Source organism: Grammomys surdaster, unplaced genomic scaffold (genome assembly GCF_004785775.1).
Source record: "Grammomys surdaster isolate TR1022 unplaced genomic scaffold, NIH_TR_1.0 146, whole genome shotgun sequence".
NCBI lineage: Eukaryota > Metazoa > Chordata > Mammalia > Rodentia > Muridae > Grammomys > Grammomys surdaster.
Window position 1 is genome coordinate 8662839 of NW_021604604.1, and position 26035 is coordinate 8688873.

At 41.1% G+C, this 26035-nt stretch overlaps 1 protein-coding gene across 2 annotated transcripts in view; it reads left to right on the forward strand.

Moving 5' to 3' along the window:
• The window catches only part of Cubn (cubilin), a 206258-nt gene extending 181391 nt beyond the window's left edge, over positions 1 to 24867 (forward strand). Inside the window, exons 60-67 of one of the 2 annotated variants that reach the window (XM_028764871.1) lie at positions 8996 to 9204; positions 14635 to 14797; positions 15158 to 15363; positions 17587 to 17734; positions 18691 to 18872; positions 20874 to 21039; positions 22736 to 22971; positions 24377 to 24867. In XM_028764871.1, coding sequence (XP_028620704.1) covers positions 8996 to 9204; positions 14635 to 14797; positions 15158 to 15363; positions 17587 to 17734; positions 18691 to 18872; positions 20874 to 21039; positions 22736 to 22971; positions 24377 to 24484 — 1418 coding nt within the window. In that variant the 3' untranslated portion in view covers positions 24485 to 24867. The remainder of the gene's footprint in view (positions 1 to 8995; positions 9205 to 14634; positions 14798 to 15157; positions 15364 to 17586; positions 17735 to 18690; positions 18873 to 20873; positions 21040 to 22735; positions 22972 to 24376) is intronic. The other variant, XM_028764872.1, reaches the window with a different exon arrangement.
• The last annotated feature ends 1168 nt before the right edge of the window (positions 24868 to 26035 follow it).

Here is a 26035-nt window from a genome sequence, read left to right on the forward strand (position 1 = left end):
CTCGCTATGGTCAAATTTTATATACTAAAGGAGATCAGCTTGAAATATTAGCACTTTTCATCTTTTAAGAATCTTTCATAGGTAAAGTAGGATCAGACCCTGGAGCACACTGCAGCTATCCTAAAGTGTATTTTATAACTTAAATCAAAAAGGAAGCTAAATTCTAATTAAATCCTAAGACGTAAATAAGTTACTCCATCACTGTTGCTTAGGGAAAGGACGAAGATTAGTTGGTTAAACTATGCCTACTTCAAAAATTATATTTATATGTGCCTGATATATATTATATCTACATTCAGTTTATTCTCAAAATTGATTCATAATCCACGGAGTTAAACTATTTTTACATAGAAGAGAATGGAATCCCTTTCATCCACTCCTGGAGATACTGGATCTGACTCAACAGTAGATCACATGAGCTTGGTCTCTGGACCTGTTATTATACTCTGGGAAAACATCTTTCAAATGTGCTAACAGAACAGACAGTGGGAGTAGTGGGAAGTAAGCAAGGGGTTAAAAATGGCTAATGTCTAAAGGGGGATATGAAAGGCAAAGGTTGCAGGGAGCCTGGGGTCCCAGGAGTAAAAAATCTGGTCTCAACAAATGGAGAAGACACTCACATGCCCACTTGATAATTCTGCTACTAGTTAGATTTAGCTTCCCAGTTGTGGTGTCAGGTTTAAACTCTGAGACCCACTCCAAAATTGTGTAGCTCAACAATAAAAGAATGCCCTTTCAAACATTCACTGATATTAAGAATATGTGTATGTGTCTCTAGCAGCTAGAGAAAAGCTGACAACTGCCCTGATTTTGAGAAGCACAAATGTCATCAGAGAGCTGGGTTGTCAGTTGAACATTTTGATAAATCACTAGTCAGGTAGCTCCCGGGGAAGCAATGATGGGGGATGACTTGAAAGCAACCAGGGGATGCTATTTGTCTGCTCTCTTAATGTCATTTTCTTCCTTTTATGAAGTCTGAGAATGAGATGAGCTGAAACTGTAAACCCATTTAAAGAGAACTAGATTGAACTCATTTCTGTCCTTTGCAAGCCTCTAGGTTTCACTGTTGATTAGCCATCCTCTGGAGAGAAAGCTAAACACAAGGCTATCTGCCAGCTATTCTTGAGGGATTCAGTGAAAAGAGTATTTGCCTAGTGTTGAATGTGTGAATGGGATAAAGAAACCAGACAGTTCACAGTTCATCAGAACCTTACAGAATCATTCAGGAGTCAGGAGTTAAATTTTGGATCAGCAAGAAAAAGAGAAAGGTTTTAATAAACATAGTCCAGTAACATCCACAATCAAGTATCCATCTTCCCTACCCCTGAATGGTTACATTAGCCCTGAGTCTGGTAGGGTAGGATTGTCTGTCCTTGAGCAGATAAACCAAATGGTTTTCTAGAGACTAAGCCATGTGATAAAATTAATGGTCAGATAAGGTAATACCATGAAAAGCAAAAGAGCTAGGAAGCAGTGATTGGGCATGCCTGAAGCAAAACGCAACTCAACATGGTCTCTAATAATTGGATGTTCTGGTTAAGTTATTGTAACCATAAATTTCCTGTAATCACCCTTCCCCACACTGAATTAGTTTTGATATAGTATTCTCAGGTACATAAAAGCAAGATATAATCAACAATAAAATTTAAACATTCTTTAGTTATCAATGAGTCATTCAGAAATATTGAGAGTTCTATGGGACTGGTTTTCTGTTTGATCTAACTTTCGAGGAGTCTGCTCACTTGGTCTGGTAGCTTCATATTCTGTTTGCTCATGTGCAAAGATATCACAAAAACACAGAGCATAATGAGAGCCCGTCACCAAGCACCTCCTTCCACAGACTGTTTCATCCAGTCCTCAGGACTACCTCATGGGACAGGAATTAATGCATTTTACAATGGAGGAAATGAGAAGTACTTATTAGAGATTAAGTGATTTGTGGTCAAACCAAACATTGAACTAGATTTGACCATCTCCTAAACCCACACTTTCCTAATTGGCTACACTTCCTCTAGGGCTATTGAGAGAAATAGCCAAGGCTAAAGAGAGGCCCCTGGAAGGTTTCCTAAAAGGAGAGTTAGCTTTTCTCTCCCTCTGTGTTAGAACTCATTCTTTCCATGGCTACCTTCTTATTTGAGTCTACCTATTTCTAAGTCATAGGATGTCAGTCCTGAATAGTACATTTTTGTTATACTATTACTACATGATACTACAATATAGGATTATATATATACATTTTATATATATGTGTGTGCATACACACACACACACACATATATATATATATTACATATGGTATGTTATAACATAAATAGCATATAACCTTTATATATTTCATTTCACATTCACATGTTATACAGTATATGCTATAACCTATAATATTTAAATACATATGACTTATTAAACTTCATATAAATAACAAAATTATACTTTAAATATAATTTATGAAATTTAGTATATATTAGAAACCTAATATATACTATCTTGAGAGTGGCCACGCCCCACCAAGCCCCCTTTTGATATAGATCTAAGTCTACAGCATAATGAATACAAACCTGGACTTAGGCTGCTACCTAGTGTTGATGAATCAGAGGTGACTGTGCACAAAACAGACAGAGCCAGTCTCCGAACCTTTGTTTACAGGCACAGCATCCTGTCCTTATAGGAATCCTGCTGGTCTTGGCAAACGTTGACCAAGGGAAGGAAGACTTGTCATGCTCCAGTTTGATACATAGACTTTTCAAGAAGCAGCTTTAGTGGGTTGTAGTTACTCAATTGAGATTTGAAGGAATAGCCTCACCACATCATCTGTGACTCAGTATAATGTAATTTTAAAATAGCATTTTTACCACTTTATGATCAGTTCAACAGCCTCAGAACATTTTACATGTGCCTTCATTTAAATGTGTACCCAGATGTTCCATTTTCTTCAGTGATTACAAATGATGTGTTTTCCAGTCTTGTCCCCCTCTTGCACATTACTAACATGTAGAAATGTTATTGGTTTTGATGTGTTGTCATACATATTCAGTTTTTAACTGACTGGATTCTTGGGACTAAGAACTATATCATACATATTCAGGTTTTTGACTGACTGTATTCTTGGGTCTAAGAACTATCATACATATTCAGGTTTTGACAGATTGAATTCTAGGGTCTAAGTGTGTATTTGTAGATTCGTTGGACTTTTTCTATAAGGAGAACAGTAGCATCTGCCAACAGTGACGCCTGGATTCCTTCCTTTCTAGGCTTTTGTCCCTTTGAGTATTAATGGCCAAGACTTTAATAGTGTTGACTAAGGGTAGTAAGCAAAACATAATTTCTTGTTCTTAACTTGGATGGTTGCTTTAACTGCTTACCATTCACTTTACTACTAGAGACTCACAAGATGGCTAGCTCATCAAAGTGCTCACCATGTAAGTTGCAATCCCCAGCACCCAGGTAGAAAGCCAAGCACAGAAGTGTACACCTTTGAACCATTAAAAAAGACACTGGATATCAGCCTCTTGCCCTCCCAGGCATAAACACAGACACACTCAGACACACTCACACTCACACACACTCTCACACACACATACACACACACATACACACACACATACACACACACATACACACACAACTTTTTAAAGTTTACCAATAGCTCTAAGCTCTACAGATATTCTTTACCAAATTGAGAAATCTCCCTTCCAATCCTAGTTTTCTGTGAGGTTTTATCCTGAGGTTGTGTAGTAGTCTACAAAATCCTTTTTAGAAATAGATACAGCAAGTTCATAAGAAGCCATGTTAAATCCTTAAGCGAATTCACATCTGTGTAGCAGTTGACACACAGCTGTGAAAGGCCCAGTGAGGTTTATCCCAAGTAAGGATTCCGAAGCTCAAGCTCCACATATTTGAAGATAAGCCACCATGGCATGCTCTGTCTGACTAGGGCCCTGCTTTTAGATGTGTCTGTCTGCATTTTGTCTGCCGCCCCCAGCCACAGATGTTCCCAGAAGACAGGAGTATGCTAAAGTCAGAGTGGTCATTATCTCAAGCACAGCTGCTCGCTAACCTCCAGAGACAGGCACCACCCCAAAGACCTCAAGAAGGTGCCGTCAGTCCTCAAAATAACTTCTTAATAAGCCATCTCCCTCCACTAAAGCCTCGAAGATATTTCTCCTAGATATGGTAGCTATTTCTTCCCTTATCAGTCTAATGCTCCCTTCAGCTTCACTCTGAAGTTTAATCGTTCGGGATTCAGTTTCTGACTCAATTAAGTAGATCTGGCTAGAATCTCTGCTGAATATGGGTTTATATCTCCAGAGCTCTCCCAGCCCCTGCAACACATCCCTGTGAAAACATTTTTCCCCTAACTGAAGACATAGCTCCCAGTAGTTAAATACAGAAGAACACTACAGTGGCATTTGTTCTTGGGTACAGGGTATGTCATCAAAGTGACTCTGGCAGAGTTTGACTGGTGAGAAAGGCTCTGGTGGCTAAACATTTTCTATATGGTAGAAAATTATATGACAATGGGAAAGATGACCGATGTGTGATGTCGAAGCAGAAAAATGTTAGCATGTCTTTACCAGAAGAAAAGGAACTTCAAGTTAGCAATACAGAAAATGCAGGTATTTTAATACATAGGACTCTTTTGTAGGCATAGGTTCTATTATAATCTGATACTACAGGTATGTGGGCACAGTAATGTGACCTTAACACGTTGTGGCATTGCATCCTCATTCTGTTAACATTACTGTTTACATCCTCCAAAGACTCGCATACTTGCATTTCTATCTGCCTTAGGAGACTCGGAAGCACAGAGAAGCTGCACTATGACTAAATACCAAAATGGGACTTTTTCTACCATTATCATTTCCAGAATCCCATAAACCTCCATTCACTCATTCAATACTGTTTTTTCTTTCAGTTACTTGGCTATTTTGGCTAAAGATATCTGACCGATAATATTGGTTAACATTAGGTGATATTGGCTTTTCATTTTCTTTGTTCTGTATTTTATAAATTGACTTCTTTATAATAGTTTAGTTTGATAGCTCTGACAAATTCTCTCTCCTCCCCTCTCCCTCTCTCCCTCTCCCTCCCCCCCCCCCCCCTCCCCCCTCTGTGTGTGTGTGTGTGTGTGTGTGTGTGTGTGTGTGATGTACCTGTATAGCCAGCTGTTCTGATGTCAGTAGCTTATAACAAAAGCAGAGTCACTTGCCTGCCTCCATACCAGGCATATCTACCTTATGACATTACTCTTAGTAGTGGTATTGCTGCCACTATATACTAAGTGTGCATAGTGCCATTCACTGAGAGAGGAGTCACTGTTCTTCCCTTCTTAACTTCTTGGCAATAATTAACACACAAATAGTGACGAAATCTACAGGTTAATTTTTTAAAGTGACACTTCATTTTTGAGGCTGATATATTAATGGAGCAATGTATGTTAAGTTCAAACTCCATTGCCTCTCGCTAATCCAGACTGGATACTGTTGCCGTGGTCTCATCTATGGCATCACCTCCCCTAGTCAGCTTCTTCTGTAAGATGCTATTACAAGATTCAATTTCCGTTCAAATGATACTACCACTCCTGTAATCAAAAATCCTTTAAGAGGCTGTAGATGGCTTAAATGTAAGGGTTTCCTACTCTTCCAGAGTATTAAAGCTCATTCACAACACCCACAGAAGTGGCTTACAATGCCTACATCTCCAGCTCCAAGAAATCTCACTATGCTCCCTTCTGGCCTTGACAGGCACTCATACACATGTAGCAGTTTCTCACACATTCAAGTGATGATGATGATGATGATGATGATGATGATGATGATGATAAACCTTTTTTAAAAATAGATTTCAAGTGGATCCTTGCCATCCATAGGATAAAATCAAAGGGTCTTTTTTTTTTTTTGCTCTAGTTTTGAGCTTTATTATGGTCCTTCATTTGCCTCATACTTCTCAGAACAAATCTGTGCCTTTCTATGTTGAGCCCAGTGTGGTCTTGGTGGGGACAGAGTGACATGCTTCCTGCTCTGGGACAGGGCCCTCGTGTGAGCTTCCACCAGTGTTGATGGCTGTTGTGGACATGAAGCTTGTTTGTATAGTGATATACATACTTCTGGAACCAGTACTAGCAGTGGAAGACTCTTTCCTTCTGTGGGATGCCCTCCCTGTTAATGACTTCATGATAATTAGAGACATCAGGAGTTCAGGAGTCAAGGGTGTGGCTATGTCTCAGCAAAATGGTAGATGTTGGGACCTTCAGGACAGGCCCTTTAAGGCTATTGAAAAGAACTCTAAAACCATGAGTTTAAAAATATATAATTTTTCAACTATGCAAAAATATGAGGATGAAATATGAATTATGAGGGGCTTCATAAATCTAAAGGGACAAAGGCAGCTACACTACAAGCTAGCTTGTCAGAAACATACAAAGGCAGACAGATCCCTGAGTTCAAGGTCAGCCTAGGAGAAAGCAAGGTTAAGCCCAGGTGTGGTGGAAATGGTAATTTCAGGACAGAGTCTCACCCAACTATCTTATCATCTGGCCTTAACTAAGGCAGACAGATCTCTGAATTCTTTTGCAATGTTAAGAAAGAAAAATGTATGCTTGTCGTCTCCTAAGAAGCGGCTAGGGTCAGGGGATGCTGATTCATAGGCTGATGAAAAGGGAACCTGGAGTAAAGGACTGGATTGATAGGAAATAAAAACCTGGGCTTTTGGTCTACCTGAGATGCACTAGCAGAAGGTGATAGCAGTTCTTTAGAATGTTCTCTAGTGAGAGCTGTGCTGTCTAAAGATACCTGGAGAGAGAAAACAGATATTCCATAAGTTCTTTTTCTAACAGGATTTCTGACTTGGTCAGATGATCCAATAATTTTTCATAGCAGCTTTTCTGACTTTGGTCAGAAAACCCATGAGCTATGCAGATAGCGTTTTACAATTTTTACCAGCAGAGAGAGCCGTCTTAGCCAGAGAGTTTTTAGAGTAGCAAGACAAAGCTGTCTAGAGCAAAGCAGAACACACATACCGCACCCCCTCCCCCAACAGAGAGACAGAGGGGAGGGGAGGGAAGGAGAGAAGGAGGGAGAAAGAGAAACAGAGACAGAGACAGAGAGTGATGGAGCAGTCTGGAAAGCCATCTCAATAGAACCTAGGCCACCATCTTGGACTCATGATTTGATTTGGAGTCATTTCTTCTTGCAACTCCCAAACACCCCTTTTCTCAGGTACCCTTCTCCAAGCCGAGGCTGGTCCTTGGCCTTCCTGCACATGTAAGATTAACTACTGCTCATTAACATTGGATGATGAGCTTCTCTCAGCCTAGGCCACATGATCTCAGTCCTGTTTCTATGTGTTCTTATTCAATGCATCCTTATGGCCTGGGTTAAATGGTGTGCTGGAGCACTCTATATCCATACTGTGACTAGCTGATCATGTCCTTTTGTAAGATTTTTTTCTCCTTTATGTATCATTCTCTTCACAGTATCATCATTATTTATGTTACATATGTTATTACTTCAACCCTAAATATATTTCTTTGAATATTAAGGAAATACATTTTCCATTCTGTTTATACTGTAATTGTTTCTCCCTGCTATGCAAACCAATAAGCTTAATTGGTTTCCCTATGCAATAACAGCCTGTGACAGAGTAAAAGCTGTTCAAGGCCCAGTTCTTTCTGTGGTTTGCAGGCATGCTTCGTGAGCCGGCCTAGCAGTTACATGCAGTGTGGGTCTGTGTGGTGCTTATGTTCCAGATTCATCCTCCTCTAGATACTAGGTGTGGTTGTATTAGGGATCAGGCCTTTGGAAACCTTTCAACTACAGAGAATACCTGATTGCGCAAATATGCTATGGTTTCATCGGTCTCAGAAGCTGTTGCAGGGCTGCTGTTGTCTGACCTGCTGGGGCATGCACCTGTGCTGAAAGCCCCTCTGTATGCTCTCTGTGCTTTTCATTGTGACAGAGCAGAGGCAGGCTACCATTGTTTCTATTTGTCAAGTCCAAAGCATTTTAGTGTCCCCTAATGTGGAGGGTAATCCTTTCACTGACAGTAGATCATAAGTGGAGAGATGTCAATGGAAGGCCAGTGATGGAGGACATGAGCTGTGCTTGTGTCTAGTGCAAAGCTGCAAACCATTCATTTGAACACAAATTTAATATTGTTTTTATTGTGACTACCTTTAACTTAATTCAACCTGACTCTTTCTTTAGAAATTGCCAGTTTTTCTTTCTTTTGTGGTCTTCCTATGTCATTTCTGAGATACCTGTTAGGCTGTTCTTTGCCTCAGTAGACATATACTCATCATTAAAATACTCTGTATTCTGTAATTTGGTTATTATTAATGATTGTTTAATTTCAGTATAGATAGTTTTTTCCCTAATGGATTTCTTTGTTCTTTAGTCTCCTCTTAACTTGGTTTTGGAAAAGAAAAAAAAAATACAGAGAATGTGGTTTAATGTAAAGAAGGAGACAGAGATCTCTCTCCATGGCCTCTTCCTGTCAAACTATTTAAATGGAAAACTAGTTGGGAGGTAATTTTTTAGAAGTATTGGCTAAATCTTCATAAATTCAATTTTCAGTTTTTGGCAGTGTTGACAAAAGTAGAACATAAAAATCAGGCATGTGCACATTTTTCCACCAGCTTTATTATGCAAAAAAACTCAATTTTCACAAAACTGAGTTTTTCAAGGTTGGAAAAGCTTGAATAAATCGCATGAATAGTTCTAAAGAGGCACGTGCATGTATGCCAATGTGGTTACTCACTCTCTCAGGTATCTCTATGTGCTGATAAGGAGGCAACTCAGTGATGGGGGTGGGGGGAGAGTCAGCAACAAGTCAAGAAAAGCCGAGAAACACATGTGCACACTCGCCAGTGTTTGGGGACCTCTTGATAATATTCACAAATATGTAGGAGAAAATGGAACCTCTCCTCTTCAAAATCCTCCCACAGTAAAGTGAAGATCATTTTGTTCTTCTACACAGTGATGGGTCTTTCTTTTGACAGGACCACAGCAGGGATGTGGTGGGTACCTGACTGAGAACAATCAGAGCTTTGTGTCTCCGGATTTTGATTCAAATGGATATTATGACAGAGGTCTAAACTGCATATGGTACATAATTGCACCTGAAAACAAACTTGTTAAGCTCACCTTCAATGCATTTATTTTGGAGGGACCATCGATACAAGGAAGATGTGTCTATGATTACGTGCAGGTAAGACTGCTAAGCCTTAACAGTTTGCTCTAACACAGAGTGTTCCAGCTTACCATCTACAAGTCTTGAGAATGAGAATGCTATTGCTTACAGTGACTTCAGTATATATTATAGATGCTATTCTCCTGTTCAAGTTGATCTCTGATACCATCACTCAAACATCTCCAGTGACTTCTAACATTAGCTTCAAGATTCAATTCTCTCTTGCTAAGTCCCTTGTTAAGAAGCAATCTATGAGAAGATTAGTTGGATGGGGTAAGATAGTCAGAGGACTTTGACAATTCCTAATATAAATGACATCTGCAGTGTAAAAATACACCATAGTTGGTCTATTTCTTTTATTTATGTTGATGGTATCCAAAGCTTCCTAAAAAATCCAAATAAACATTTTTTGTTTTAAAGACAGTGTGAAGCTAGACAGCCAAACTCCCATTGACCTCTAGGAAGGGTGCCAAGGACAGAATGCATCGGGAGGACTGAAGATGAAGGGATGGAAATGGATGACTGAGAGAAAAGTTTGTGACAGCTGGGAACAGTGAAGTCAGGGGAAGACACTTTTCCAGATGAAGTGTGGGTGGCCAATGCTGCTAAGCTGCAGGTCCCAGGCCAAGAAAAGCTGAGATAAAGCAAATCATTCCATTGGGTGACAACCATTTTAATAAGACATTGGGCTAGAAGCCAGCGATTCTGGAGAGTTCATGAGGGACTAGAGGTGACAAAATGTGGGACAAAGTGTGTTAATTCAAGCTCAGTCCTTCTCTAAAATGAGACCAAGTAGCCAAAACTGCTTAAGAGGTCATTTAAAAGCAGCTTCCCTAGGTTACTGAAAAGTAATAAGGTTTAAAAGCAGATAGTAGGTAGTTCCATTATGCCCACAGCCAGGAAGCACAGAGGGAGCAATTCTGACATTCAGTTCCTATTTTCCTTTTTATTCAGTCCAGAGCACCAAGTCAGAAATTGGTATCATTCACATTTAGGGTGGGTTCTTTCTAATTCAGTTAACCCAGTCTTGATACTTCCTTACAGGCATGCCCAGAAGTTGGTCCCCTGGTGATTCTATATCTTGTCAAGTTGATATCAGTATTTACTATCACATTTTAAATTGTTTGTTAAATGTTGCAATAAAATGACATTCTATAAAAGCTAATGACACAGCTCTAAGGATGGCATGTAAGGCAGATTATACCAGTTCCATTGCTGAGTTATGCGTACTCCCTTCACTGCTGTCTTTGAGAGTGTTGACTAGGGAACCAAGGGGGACCTCTGCTGTACAGGATTGAACTGTGGCTGATTAATGACTGTTGAAACCATCATCACATCTTCCCCATGGATTTGTTTGGCAGCCATGGCACATAGTATGAGAGAGATGTGACAGTGAATGTTTCCCAAGGAGATGTAATTCATGGGGCGGGGGATACTGACCTGTAAATAGATACATTATAGAATATGAAAATAAAAGTTAGCTACCCTTGACATAGAAAGGGGGATCAGAACAGAGTATGTGAGCCTTCTTAGATGTGAGCGTGCCATGGCCCTTAACAGCATGCATGAAAGTTCACACACATTGTTGCCTCCATAAAATGGAGAACAGTATCAACAAGGCATATCCACATAAAAGATATGACCTTGCCCTCCCAAGGTTTCCTCCTCAACTCCATCAGTGCTCTTGATTTTGGCAGATATATTCTAAAGTTTCCAGTCCCATCTGAAAAGAAGATTCTCCATACTTACTAGCCTGTGGGATTCAGAAATATGACTTCTAAACAATAAATGCTTCAAATTATTGTTGTAAGGCCGATTATAAACTCCCAAGCATCAAACTTAACAAAAACATTCCCTGGAGGTTTATGTGAGCTTTTTGGGAGTCCCTGTGGTAACTTACTAGGCTTACCCCTTCTGCATAGAATCAGTCCCTTGGGAAGGATATGTACATCTTTGGAGAAAGCATCAGCAGGCCCTAGGTGCCTTGGTTAGGAGATAGCACTACGTACTATCATGTACTACGTTATTCATTAAATGCATGTGAATTCCAGTCTACCTCATTTTAGATATTAGTTCAAACACTAAAAAATGCACTAAAGAGTAAATAATAATTGCTGTGATACTTTGAGTCTTGCATGTCTCAACAAAACACAGCAGTTAAGAAGACATGGTTGCCAGCATGGGAGCCATTTAGGAAGGTAGGTTACTAAGGACACTGCCCTTTGAGAGATACTTGAGTCCCAACCACTCTTTTCTCTCTGCATCACTGCTTCTATGAAGCATGCACCCCTTGACCCCAGTATGTCATTCTCTTATGACCTTTGAACAGACCCAGGACAACAGAGCTCCCTAACTGTGTCACTATAGAGATTAGTCATGCATGGACTGAGACCTAGAGACAAAGTATATCTTGAGTTGACTAATGTAGGCATTTTGTCACAGTGACACTAAGAAAGAAAGGCTTCTAGGAGGCAAGGTATGCCTGAGTTACTGTTCAGGTCATCATAGACATGCAGTCCCTGCCCCAGTGTTGTGCAAGGTCTGCCCACAGTAGAGATTTGGTGTTGTCATGGAACAGAACAGAGATAGAGAGAATTTCAGGTTTGATCATACAGGAGGAGGCTGGGAGCCATGCTAGTTGTAATTATATTTCCAATCAGTTATTTGAACTCCTACTTTAATGTGGTTGGATGAATGTAGTGTCAGCACAGGGCTACCTTCTACCCAGCCCTGACTTCTCCTTGTCCTGCCCCTCGCATTTACCAGTCCTTTTAAACTGACATTTAAAACTGACATCTGGTCTTGTAGAGTAAGACCCAAGCTTCTTGGTATGAAATGGATGGTCTTTCCTGACTCTCTCATACCCAACACACTTCATTCTTTTATAGTATGAATTCTCCTTATTTTATTTGACATAATTACTTTTTCTTTTCTTTGTTTTCTTTTTCGTATTTTTCCATGCATATTTGTAGATATATTTGTAAACAGAGATAGACACACACACACACACACACTTATATTGGGCTCTTTCTTCTCACTATTTCATGAGCTCCTTGACAGTACAGAAAGTGCTTTCATGCCTCTCTGTATACACAATACCTAACACAAGCCTGGTACATGATACAAGTAAAAAGCTTGTGATGACCATAAAGACCACAGTGTTTGTAATGAAACCTCACTTACCAGAAAAAGTACATTGTATTAAATTTGACAACTCTTTTCTGTAAATTGAGGACGGTAGATTACAGAACTCCACTTTTTCTTGCTCTTCATGGATTGAAATGAAGGTCATATAGGAGAGACAGTACCATCTAGTGGTCAGTTTGTTTAATTTTTAGTTTTGAAATTCATCCTCTTCATTTTACACTGCTCGGGGATTTTCTGATTTAATGTTATGAGCTCATATTCGAAGCTACAGAAACATGGAAACTTATTATTACAGTACAATAAACATTAACAACATAGAAATAAAAATGAAAACATACTTTGTTGTTTTAGTAAGGTGTTTGAGGGACATCCAAATCTTCACTATTTCTTTGGGTTGTTTGTAAAAAGCTGTGAAAGCCATTAGTGGTTCTGGATGCTGGAGACACTTCTGAGCACAACTCCCTACCTCTTCTTGTGAGACTCACACTCGTGCAGAGGGGGAGCCCAGTAAAAGTAAATAAGCATTAAGTTGATACAGTTTGATCACAGTAAAATAAAACAAGATGGTACTGGAGGAGGGCCCCACTGTGTGGGTGGGATTGGTCTCTCTGAGGAGGTGACATTTGAGTTGAGGCTCTATGGCTAGGGATTATCAGTCCTTCAAGAAAGACTATGTCTCCAAGGGAGGAGACTGCCAGAGGCAGTGAGCAGCAGGATGGGAGAGGAGGAACAGCATTGGCCAGGGTTTGCAGACAGTGGTAAAGAGGGAAGATTCTGCACTGGGTACAAGGTATAGTTTTGTAGGGAGAACAAGAACATAGTCTAGATTATCAAACGCCTGGGCACCATGGTGCAGAATTCTGAAGTGCTCTGTGCAATTGATCTGTGAACCATGTTCTGAAGGCACAGGGTTGCAAGAACTTGATATAATATATTTAGAAGGTGGAACAAAGAGGGTTTGATTGTCATGGGAATTCAAGAGTTAAAGTATGACTGAAGTTTCGACTTGAGCTGTTTATTGAGGGAGAGAAGACTTGGGGAGAATATTTTAGATGAGGGAGGTACTGTGGTATATACATATCACTCAAGTTCCCGTGTTAGAAATGTAAACCTTATATCTATATGCTAAAGGTATGGGGGCTTTGAGGTATAATTGGGGTTAGATGAACTCATGAGAGTGGGATTCCTAGCATGGGGTGAATAGCATCACCCCAGGAGAGAGAACAATTACAGAGCTGGCATGCTCCTCCTGCTGTCTTTCACAGGATGTTCACATGTCAGAAGGTAAGAAGGCCCTTATCAGAGGCTGCCTTTGAATTCTGAAGACTTCTCAATTCATAGAAATATTTGTTTACAAATGGCCTGGTTTACGATACTCTGGTACAATAACACAGAATAAACCAAGGCAGGAGGGTAGTGGGGTCAGAGCACTAACTAAGGATTGAGTAAGCATGGTTTATGTGTCACACACTCTTAAAGTCTGGAGCGGTAGGGCAGAACAGAATAAAATTCTGTGTTTCTGTAGAATGTGGTGTTCATTTGAGAAGACAATAGAATTAGCAAGTTAAATGTATAACATGTTGACAGTAATACTTGTCCTGAGGAAAGGAGTCAGGGAATGAGGGCAGGGTTTACTTTAGGGAAGGCATTGATGGTGGATGATAAAGGAGGCTAGACCTCAACAGACTCTGTGAATACCAGCAAGAGTCATCTGGACAAAGGAAGGCAGATGCAATACCCATGAAGCAAGACTGAGCTGAGATGCTCAAGAATCTCAGATAGGCAGAGACACCCAGAATGCAGACCCATGAGGTCTGAGTGGTGGAGAAGCCATTCCATTCGGCCTGGACAGCTGTCGTCAGGGTGTAGCCTTTGTATTAAGAAGGTAGGAAGCAGTTAAGCAGCTCCCGGTCTGACTTCATCTTAGCAGTAGCCTGTTAGAGCCGAGCTGGGAAGCTTCAGAAAGAGCCCCTGGTGATAAATCAGGCAGCAGAGATATTAGCATGGGTTTGATGACTCTGAGGCCATGGGATTTTTGTTGTCGTCATCATTGTTGTTGTTTGTTTGTTTGAATAATATATTACTTTTTCTGAGAGGAAAATATATGTTGGGCATCCTGTTAGCTTTTTACTGAAAGCCATTATAGCACTATGAATCTACATTAAGAGCACATGTAAGAACACCCACATATAGATCCTTAATCTATGTTCTATCTATCACCATAGACCTCATAGGTAAGATAGTGCAAAATAGCAATTCCTTTATTAATAATGAACTACTATAAACTACTTTTTCTTCCAGATAGCAGATGGTGCAAGCATAAACTCATATTTAGGCGGAAGATTTTGTGGTTCCACTGTGCCTGCCCCTTTTATCTCTTCTGGCAACTTTCTTACGGTTCAATTTGTCTCTGACATAACTGTTAACAAGGACGGATTTAATGCAACATATACCTTTGTGGATAGTAAGTATTCTGACATATTATGAAATACATGTGCCCTTATGCATAGACAAGAATGCATACTTATTATATCTAAATTAACTACAGTTTTAGTGGATTATTAAACACACGAGAGCTAGATTCCCTGACCTCAGTTTTCCTTCCTTTGATAAAGTCTGACTAAGTTGCCAGGCTGGCCTTGAACTTTATTCTTCTGCCTCAAGCTTGCAAGAAGATGGGATCACAGCCCTGTGTCACCATGACCTATACTAAATCCTTAAAAGAATATTAAAATATTTTCTAGGCTAGGGCAAGATGTTAAAGACGGTATGTATAATTAGAGATGACTGAAACATCTTTGTTATTTTCTTTCTCCCTCTTCAGTGCCTTGTGGGGGAACATTTAACGCAACTTCAACACCTCAAAACGCATCATCACCTCATTTGTCAAACATCAGATGGCCATTTTCCACCTGTACTTGGGTCATTGAAGCTCCCCCACACCAGCAGATCCAGATAACTGTGTGGGAATTGCAGCTTCCCTCACCAGACTGCTCACAAAGCTACTTAGAACTTCAAGATTCAGTACAGGTAAAGCTCCCAGGATGATGGCCATCACATCTGCAGACACTACAAGTAATGAAGCCATGCCTAAATAAAGCTCCATCACTTCTAGAACTGTGTTTCTTCAGTAGGAGACAAAACTTTCCTTGCTGGCATACTAATCAACTTAAATGTATTCCTGTGGGAAAGATGCTTTCAAACTGTCCTGTGGCTAAGTATCATCTGGGTATCTTGTTAAAAATGCACATTCCTAGGGCCCCTGCAGACACTGATTCATCTGCCTAGCACACAATAATCAATGTTTGATGAGCATCTCTTGTGTTCTGCCACCAGTCCAGAGCTCCATGGGCCACACCTGGAGAACTACATCTGTCGCTAGCAGGCTAGGTACAGGTGAACTGGAGAGACCCATACAGAACACAGGAAAACCAGCTAAGAGACCATTTGGTGCCAGTCTAGTGAGGCTACACTTACAGCAACCTGAGAGAATAAAAAGGGGAAACAGAAGCTTTCTGGGGTCAAAGAGATAAATAGTGGAGTCTTAGTTTCCCATGGGAAAAGATGGCGCAACAGCTGGCATGAGGAGGACCCAGAGAGCTGAGCATAATCATCTTCTCAATTTGTGGGCAGAATGGGGACAGCAATAAGGTGGCTGGAGAAAATATTTAAACCCAGGGACCATAGACTGAACTCGTACTCTGAAACTATTGGCATCTGTGGTTGGGTAAACAGCTAACCCGCTCACTCTCAGAGGCCATATTTGAATGCCCAAGGCCCGGCTGTAATGGAGCTCTACCTGACACCTTCTGAGTTTTCAAGGTCCTCTTCTTTCATTATAAAGCTGGGCTTTGTCACATCTTACAAGTCCCCAGCTCTCTGGAAGAGACAAAAGTCTAGCTTGACTCTACGTGGAGGGTTAGATTTGAACAAGCTAGAGAACAGCAGAGTGCCGCATAGATCCTAGAGACCAAGGTTACTCTTAGGATCCCGAGGTGGTGGAAAAATGAGGTTAGCGGCTTCCATCCAACAGTGGTTGTCAGCATAGAATTCCTATACCCTAGTGGAAGCCCAGCAGAAGGACATGAGACTCTGGCTCAAAGCACTTTGGGCTTCCTATCACGTTACAAAGTTAGAATAACATGAAATCAGGGCAGATTCCTCTTTAGGGCACAAAACTAGCAAGAACAGGCAGCTGTGGTACACTAGAGCAGCTGAACTGGCTGGAAATATTACAATTGAACATGTCTAATGTGCTATCTATAAAAACACTCAAGGCCTCTGAGACTTCAGGACCAACCTAGGACATAGTAAATTACTATGAGCTAAGATACCACAGAGAATAGATGCTATAATGAAGAACAAAGAAGAGCCCACCCCACTGCCCATGGTCACACAGAAAACTGTGGAGAAAGCCTTCATGAGCTGCTGGAGACATGAGAGTCACAGAAGGCTACAAAGTTGAGCGTCTTGCGGTGTAAACATTGCAGGGAGGCTTTAGCAATTCAGTTAAAGTTTAGAGGTTACATCAGATAAACGTAGGACAAGGACAATATGGAAGAGAGTTGGCAAAGTAGGTGAATGAGACAGACCAATAACAGGAGTCAGGAAACAGGGATGGAGCATGTGCCTTTAGACAGAGTCAAAGAACTGCATGTATTTCAGCCATATGTGTGATGTGACAGGGGCTGTTCCTCAATGCCTTTAGGATACCTGCTTGTACTTGTAGAAATTATTAGGCATTTACTCCAAGCATTTGACAGGGAACGAGGACAGCCAAAGTCCTGCCAAAGAGAACAAGGCCATTATTATAGGTACCAAGTGTCAGGGACACCAGAAGGGGAAGCTCATAGGAGTACTACCAGCTCTGACTTAATCAGATAGAATTCAATACCAGGGGTAGCTAGTGTAAGGGATGTGTAGGGAGTTCACATGCCCTGGCTCTGTTCCCAATAAGAACACACACACTTTTGCTATGATATGACTTGAGAGGGATCAGCCTTGACTTCTGCAGAGACATATCTGCTTATGATTTTAGCAGAGGCTTGGCTCCTTGTGTCCTGTCCCTCTAGGGAGGTGGGACACTGCTCAATTCCCAAGTTAATGCTAAGTGTTTTGTGGCACCTGAGATTAGAGCTGTTTTTAATGGCTGGATACTGAAATCACATATTTAATACAATTTACTTCCTATCTGGTGTAGCTGCACTGTTCTGAAGCCAAATCTCATGCAACATGGCTTCCATTTCATTTCAGACTATTGGAAACTCGGCGACTCAGTTCTGTGGTGCAAACTATACAACCCTGCCAGTGTTCTATTCTTCAACGAGTACTGCAGTTGTCGTTTTCAAATCTCAAGTTTTAAATAGAAACTCGAGAGTGCATTTCACCTATCAGATTGCAGGTGAGCCTAAAACCTCATTTTATCGGGGAAAAGCAGCTTTGATGACTGTCATTGCTGGAAATGATTCTTTTAGCCTATTGAAAACTAAGCTTTACCAAAGTATAAAGTACATAAAGTTGACAGTTCAATGATTTTTGGTGTGGTCACAATGGTGGAAATCACTTTACCTTAGGAAATTATTTTGTAAACGACCATGATGCCTTGAAGAAATTACTTTATTTCAGTGATTGAGAAGTATTTCCGGAGAATACTTCATGTAAGGATTGTTTTTACCTTGATCAAAACTAAAGCAAAATTTTGATTCAAACACACAGTTATTTCTGGTCTTGGTTTTGTTTTACCAAAAAAGAAAAAAATATATATAAAAAGAAATATGTGAACTGAATCAGAATAAACAGTTCACCAAAGGAAATCCTTACACAATGATGTCTGGGAAGGTGAGCTTCGGGTCTAGAACAGGTCTGACTGTCAGCCAGTGGCTCTTCCTCCGTGGAAGTAGAAGAGATCAGAAAATGAAAATGCTGGAGTGCTCTTCAAAAGGGACTTGCACTCACATTTTTTACAAGGGGGCACGTACAAGCCATGTCACGTCAGCTGATCTTGCACATGGGTGTGTTGCACATGAGTAAGCTGCTGCACAACAGCTGAGCCTGCACATGGGGCATTGCACATGGGGGTGTTGCACATGAGAAAGCTCCTGCATGGCAGCTGAGCCTGCACATGGGGCGTTGCACATGGGGCATTGCACATGAGCAAGCTCCTGCACGGCAGCTGAGCATTCGCAATTCTCAGCATCTCTCAGGTCCCTGCTTTCTGAAACATACACCAAGAGGTTGGAGCTCTTTCTGAATCCTGCCCAGATTTAGTGGGCTATAAAAGCACTGTTGTTATCATGATGAAAGACTACTAAATATGTGGACCTGCACATTGACTGTGAATACTGTTTTTTATCTAAGATTGCAACAGAGAATATAACCAAACATTTGGCAATCTGAAGAGTCCTGGATGGCCTCAGCACTATGACAATAACCTGGACTGCTCCATCATTCTAAGGGCCCCACAGAACCACAGCATTTCCCTCTTTTTTTACTGGTTTCAGCTGGAAGATTCAAGACAATGCATAAATGACTTCTTGGAGGTAATGCATATTTGCATATAATTTAAATGGATTATGTAAAAATATGATGGATCTCAAAGAATTTTTTTCTGGTGATGTTAATTCAACATCTCACTTTATTTTATTAAGTTAATTGTATTCTTTCATTCTACAAGTGCCTACTGAGACAGACGATTCTAGTTAGAGCACTGGAAATATGGTTGGGTGGCAGTGTCACTGTCTGTCATGGCACCACCCAGCAATGGGACATGGAAGACTTTTCAAAGGAACATAGATCTGAGTTCCAACCTGCAGGATGAATAAAATGCCATGGGCAAGGACTAGTTAGATGTAAAGGGTTTTATACAAAGGTCCCCACAGGTAGTGAGTAAGTGCAGCACCTTTGTTCTACTGAGTCTACAGATTTCCCAAGGCTCTCTGGATTGGCCTTGTGGCTCTACAGGAAAGGCTCTGGAAGATGTCCACAGCTTCCAAACCTGACTCAGAGTCCCATTTCTTCTCTTATGCGTCTTCGATCACATCCTTAAAAGCTTAATCACTATTTTAACTCTGCATAAGTTGGAGTGCAGTATGATATTCCAAGCACATACAATGGGCATTAACCAAATCAGGGTAGTTAAAATTTCTGTGGTTAGTTTTATATTTCAGTTATGCTCTCCAGAATTGTCTGATCTTGGTGGGATAAATAACCTCCAGTTCATGCTGCCCCTTTCCTTGTGACCTTTCTTTAGTATCAGCCTTTTGTCCTGCTGCTTGGGGATCCTAATAGATTTCTTGCCTTTCTGGCCACCAGAACATCTCCAGTGGCCTTGTTTCTGTTCCCCCGTCCCACCCACCTGTGGTCCTCAACCTGCGGGAGAATGGAGTTCCGGTAGATGGTCTCTGCCAGTGTGCTCAGCTCCCAAGGGCTTCCTCCTACCTTACTATGTAGGAGGGCTCTCCATCTCAAATGGAACCAAACCTGCTATTAATCGGAATCCTTAACAGATTGTGAATTCCTGGGGAAAGCTCATGTCTTCCTCTTGGGATACTTTCCATGGCAGGGGATGAGAAAGGGGAAGAAATGAAGACACAGAAACTGTGTTGTTCATGGTAGAAAGGGAGTTAGGCTCGGACTTCCATGCTTACACATCCACAAAACCAGATGTTTGTATGAAACAGATGTGCACAGAAACAAAATGAGAGGGATGTGGAAAAGGGCTAGAGTCCCTTGCTCACCCTGAGTCATAGTCTTAATCCATCCTTAACCCAAGGTACCAATTACTGACCCTACTTAACATTGGCCATTTGTCTTCTGGATGCTGGAAAGTGAAGACTTACGTTTTAACATTGGATGGTAACAACTTTGCCACCCAGACATGCTCCTCCTCTCCAGAGAATGGATGAGGAACTTCCTGTTACATTAGCAGAGACAGGAAGCTACCACACAGGCCTCACAAACATACCTGCATCTGGAGCTCCAGGGGAGATAGAGCTTCAGTGTTCTTTGTTCATTGTGCATTGTGGCCACTTTAAGCTTTCCAGTGGGAATCGTCTGCCCCCACCCCACCCCTGACCCCCACTGTGATCCCAGGAATAAAGTATTACAACAGGCCAGACAGTGGCGCCTCTTCCCCTTGAAAACTCACAGTCCATTTCTCAAAATGTGTGCACACTTAACACTCTGTAGGACCACAGCACTAGCTAGTATATCATAAGAATGTCAGTGTTTCTGTGGCTATAGTTTATCAGATATTTCTACAACCCAATGAAAATGGCGTGTGCTGTAAATTCTAACATGTCTTCATTTACAAATACTTGAATATGTAAAGTAACATTCCTGTATTCTGGAGCCTGAGGGGCCTAACAGAAATAATGGGAGTCTGAGGCTAGCCTGAGCTAGCCTGAGCTAGCCTGAGCTAAGAAGGTGATACTATCTCAGAAAACAAAACCAAAACAAACCTACTGGATTTATCTCAAGTGTTAATGATGAGCTGAAACAGGAGTGATCTGGATGGGATAACTAATGGAGGGTTTTCACAGGTAAGAAACGGAGGCAGCAGCAGCTCACCACTGCTTGACAAGTACTGCAGCAACCTGCTGCCCAACCCCATCTTCTCTCAGGGCAACGAACTGTATCTGCACTTTCACAGTGATGACTCGGCCACCAACAGTGGATACAATATTATCTGGACCTCCTCTCCTTCTGGTAAGATACTCTGAGGGAAGCTTCTGGAGGTTGGACGAGGTGCCCATAGGAAATAGGATTACACATTAAAAGGCCTTTATCATATTAGATCTGCTTCTGATGAATTTTTGTTAAAGATGCAGATTTCTTACCAATGAGAGTACTAAAGTTTCAAAATCCTATAATTATTTATCATTTCTATGATATCAAAGGCTGAATTTTACGTATAAAAGGTCTGACAAGGTAAACACTGAAATATTCCCATGTAAACATTATCCTTGTTCTTCTGGCTCAATCACCCAGGAGTTCTCTTTGAGAATTCAGTGAATGGAATCACAGAAAGGGCAAGTCAGGAACACATGTGTGTATATGCAGGCAGCTGGCTGTGTACAGAATGAGCAGTGGACTGCACACATGACTGTGTGCATGACTTCTGATGACATGTGACTATGAGCAGCTCTGTCCTTCGTGGTTCCTGCCATTTGGTGGCAGTCCTGTGTCATAATTGCTTCTTCAGGGTGATAAATGCCTTCCTGAATTTTTGGTTGACTCTTCATTAACTAGCAGGAAATTTAAGTCACATGAATGCATTTAGCCTGAGAAAAGAGGGGTACCTTCAATACTTCAATTCTATAATACCTGGAGACCTAAAAAATAAAAACCATGAAAGGAATCATGTAAGTATATTAAGGGATAAGAGAGGGTCCCATTCAGTAATCACAGATGACAAAATCTCCACACCAAAGGAAGCTCAGCAATGAACTTACCTGATTGGTGATAAAAGGGGGAGCCGATGAGTGCATCGGCCATGGAGGCCACGGGCCTGCAACTGAGGGGCTGAAGGGGTGTGGGCATAATTTTTGAAGTAAGCCTGACCTATATAGTAATAATTGATCTGAGAGAGAGAGAGAGAGAGAGAGAGAGAGAGAGAGAGAGAGAGAGAGAGAGAGAGAGAACAAACAAAAGGAAATAAGGCATGAAGATCAAGTTGCTCAATCACGGTTACCCTCCGCCATTTCTTCTGAATCCCCTTGGATGTCTAGTCTACTTAATGGCAGCTTTGATATCACACACACACACACACACACACACACACACACACACGTACATATGTACATACATACATACATACATACATACATACATACATACAAACCAAATAAAGTGGCACCAATACCTAGAGATCTTTGATCTGAAGCATGTTTTTCACTACTACAGCCAATGCTCCAGGAAACATTTAGCTAACTATATCTTGACACCAGAAGTTGGTTACTTGAGGAGAGCTTTTGATCTTGAGACCCATAGGTTTCTATTTTACACATGAGCCCCACAGAAAGGAGACCCTGCTAAAGGCATTACACCACATTTAGAAGTTAGGTAGGTCTTAGCACTGCCAGTCTAGGCCTGATAAAGTGAGTTTTGTTGTAGCATCTAAGCTGTAACATCAGTCTGGGTGTGCCACAGAATGAGTTGGCTTTGGCCATCATTGATACCTACTCTGCTTAGGGATCCTAGCCTGGGGTTAGCAAAGAACAATCCTGGAAGAAGTAACCTTGGGTCACAAGCCATTGGGAAAGGAATATCCAGTTGGAATGGGCCTGGAGGGGCTTTCAACCAAGAGGAGGGCTTCCCTATTGAGCGCTATCTACATGTGTGGGAAAGCAAGCTGGATGTTTTATTTTGCTAAGTGGAATCTTTTCCTGTTCTTCCCTTGTAGGCTGTGGAGGGACTCTTTTGGGCGATGAAGGTATATTCACCAACCCTGGCTTTCCTAGCAGCTATGCAAACAACACTCATTGTGAATGGACCATTGTTGCTCCTTCCGGAAGGCCTGTCTCTGTTGGGTTTCCCTTTCTCAGTATAGACTCTCCAGGTGGCTGTGACCAGAACTACCTCATACTCTTTAATGGTCCAGATGCCAACTCACCACCCGTTGGACCGTTCTGTGGCATTGTGAGTAAACAAGCATTTTTGGATTTTCATGTGTGATTTTTAAACAGTGAAGGTAACTATAGGCACGTACAAACAAACAAAAGTTACATTACAATTCAGTGGTTTTCTATTTTGGGAGCATGAGCGCTATCTAGTGGCAGATATGTCATATTACAGTTACCACCGAAGCTACAGAATCAGACCTTACCAGGGAGCTCGGGCACTGTTTCTAATTTTTCTCCTCTTTATTCGCAGGGCCCTTTGAATCAAACCGGGCAAGAATTATATCACTGAATATCTAGAGAATTAAAAAATATATGTAAAATTTTATTTTTAGAAACATTAGAAAGTACATCAAAAATTTAAAAGTTTGAGAATTCTATGAATTCACCGCTACCTTTCTTTGAACACATACACAGATTTGTATATTTGAAATCTGTACACATATTTGCATATTTGAGCATACATATTTGCATATCTGAACACATACACATATCTGCATATTTTATACTGTTTATCACTTACCAATCCTCCGTTAACATTGATGAAGAAACATTTTTGATGTATTATTTTCCATGTATCTGAGTACGGCCTTTGTTTACTAAACAAAGCTCCTGTGTTTGGAAAGTAATTTCTTCCCAGCCAAGGCTCTGGGAAACATTTGCTAGCTATATCTTAATACAGGAAGCTGGTTACTTGGGGAGAGATTTTGATCTTGGGACCTGTTGCTATTATACACAGGATAAAATAAAAGAGATAACTTTATGTTATCTTTGTATGGCTCCTTGTGTAGATTTCAGTGCCTTCCAAGCAGTCAGCTCCACTTGAGCCCACAGTTGGCAGCCTGTGCTGTAGAAAGAACAGTTCACTCTGGACTTGGCAGATGGAGAACAGAGACACTGGAGGTGGATGAGTCCCCCTTGTAGCCCAGTGTCACCCTAAATCCAAGTAGACAGTGGATACTCTGTATCCCTTATCAAATTGTATTCCTTCCCATATGTCATGAGTTTTCATTTGTCTTATTAACATTTCACAATGCTAACGCATCACATAAAGCATAAGAAGAAAAGGAATAAAAATAAGACGCTAACATAAAATACCGGCAGCCCGGCTGTTGTGTGAGGATCTGCATGTGCTTTATGTCGCAGCAATGACGCGTGTCATTGTTCACATTAGTTCATACACAGAAAATAAAAGACCAGTGAGATCTCGTCATTACCTCCACCTTGCAGCCTTCTGTCTCTGGAGGCCTTCTTCCATATTAATTAATGCATTAATCATCGGCACGTTACATCTAGAAATATATGTTGGTTCACGATTAGCACTTCTATAGGGTTTCTATAGGTAATACTTTAAGTATGCTGATATATCTAGAAATACGTTCGATTTAAAAAAATAACTTTCTTCCTCTTCTCCTCAACTTCAGGACAGTGTGGTAGCGCCCTTCCATGCTTCATCAAATCAGGTCTTCATAAGATTTCATGCTGAGTATACAACACATCTTTCCGGGTTTGAAATAATGTGGAGTAGCTGAATCTGGAGAGCTGTGTGTAACCCCAGGACTCTGGCTCGGCCCTGTGCTGTCAGATGCAACCCTGCCCAGAACTCTGCCATTCTCATCCCCATCTCCGCCTGCGTCATCAAACATGGACTGAGCTTCTACAGCCTTTAGCAGAGAAGGTGCATGACCAAATTTTATACATTTGGTGTTCTGAAGGCAGAGCATGGCTGTTCCACTCAGGTGTGCATGCCATCCTTATTGGATGCACCATTTAGAGGACATCTTTTAAAATGCTCTTTAAAGGGTGGAAGTTATCCTGGCACATTGACGTCCATTTTTAAAAGTTGGTGATACAAATACATGTAATTGTTTCCACTAGAAAAGTCAAGGTACAGGTAATAAACATGTCTTAAAACTGAACAGTGCCATTGTCTCCATTTTTAACCCACCAAGATCAGGTTTTCACTGTACCTTGGGCTAGAAGATTTACTGTGGCCTCTGAAGCTGTTCTCCATCGTGAGCTGCAACTTCTCCTCCTTACCATGCTGAGTCCCCCCCTCTGATCATTCCCAGGACTCTGCTATCCTGCCTGTTGAATATCTGCACACCCTCCACTCACTTTTATTCATGGCTCCACCGTCCTAGAATGTCCCTGTCATTTTATCTGTAATGTGTTTGTCACAGCTGCACTTCTGTACATGAAGGCTGCTTTTTTTCTTCACACATCTATTGTAAGAAAAGATTTGTTTTGCTCACTGTTTAGGAGGGTTTGTTTCCATCACACTGAAAAGGGCATGGTGGACCATTCAGTAGGAGCATACACTGTACCACTCACCTGCAGAAAACCAGGGAGAAAAGCACTTAGAGTAAGCCCTAGCTCCACAGTTCCTCCTGCCCAGACTTTTAGGGTCTTCACAAACAGTGCCACCAGCTGGAGAACAAAGGTTCTGCAGCCTCCCCAAACAGCTACACCAGCTAGGGGCTTAACAAACTGTTCAAATCCAATAACCTCGAGAGGCCATGCCAGACTCAAACCACAGCACATTAAATTTTCAGAAAAAGTCAGCCTTATGCTCCATTGCACAGCGACTGTTCCTCTCTTTAGCTTTGTACACACATTTTTCACATAACTTGAGCCCTGGTCCCCTGCATGGTATACTGCCCACATAGTACAGAAATACATGTCATATTTCTAGCCTGGTAGTTACACCTTCCACTCACACAGGCCATCAGTTCTTATTATATGTGCATTTTATTTAACAACTTTATGTTATCCTTCTTGCCTTATTTCAAGCTACTGCTGTAACAGACAAGAAACAAATGAATATTTGGTTGTAAAAGTTTGCTGTTTCTGTTTCAAAGATGTTAGTAAAAGGAAATTCTCAAAGAAATAATGCTCCAAGAAAGAGCGTGCTCTAGTTCTGAAGCCAATTTTGTATATTTCTATTCAAGTTAAGCCAAGAATACAGAGCATTTTCTGTAGACAATTGTATTTATTACCACGTATAAAAAATACACAGACCCACAGAACAAAACCTTGCATACACCAGCTCATCTCTGAGTTGTAGGGACAACATTTCTAGA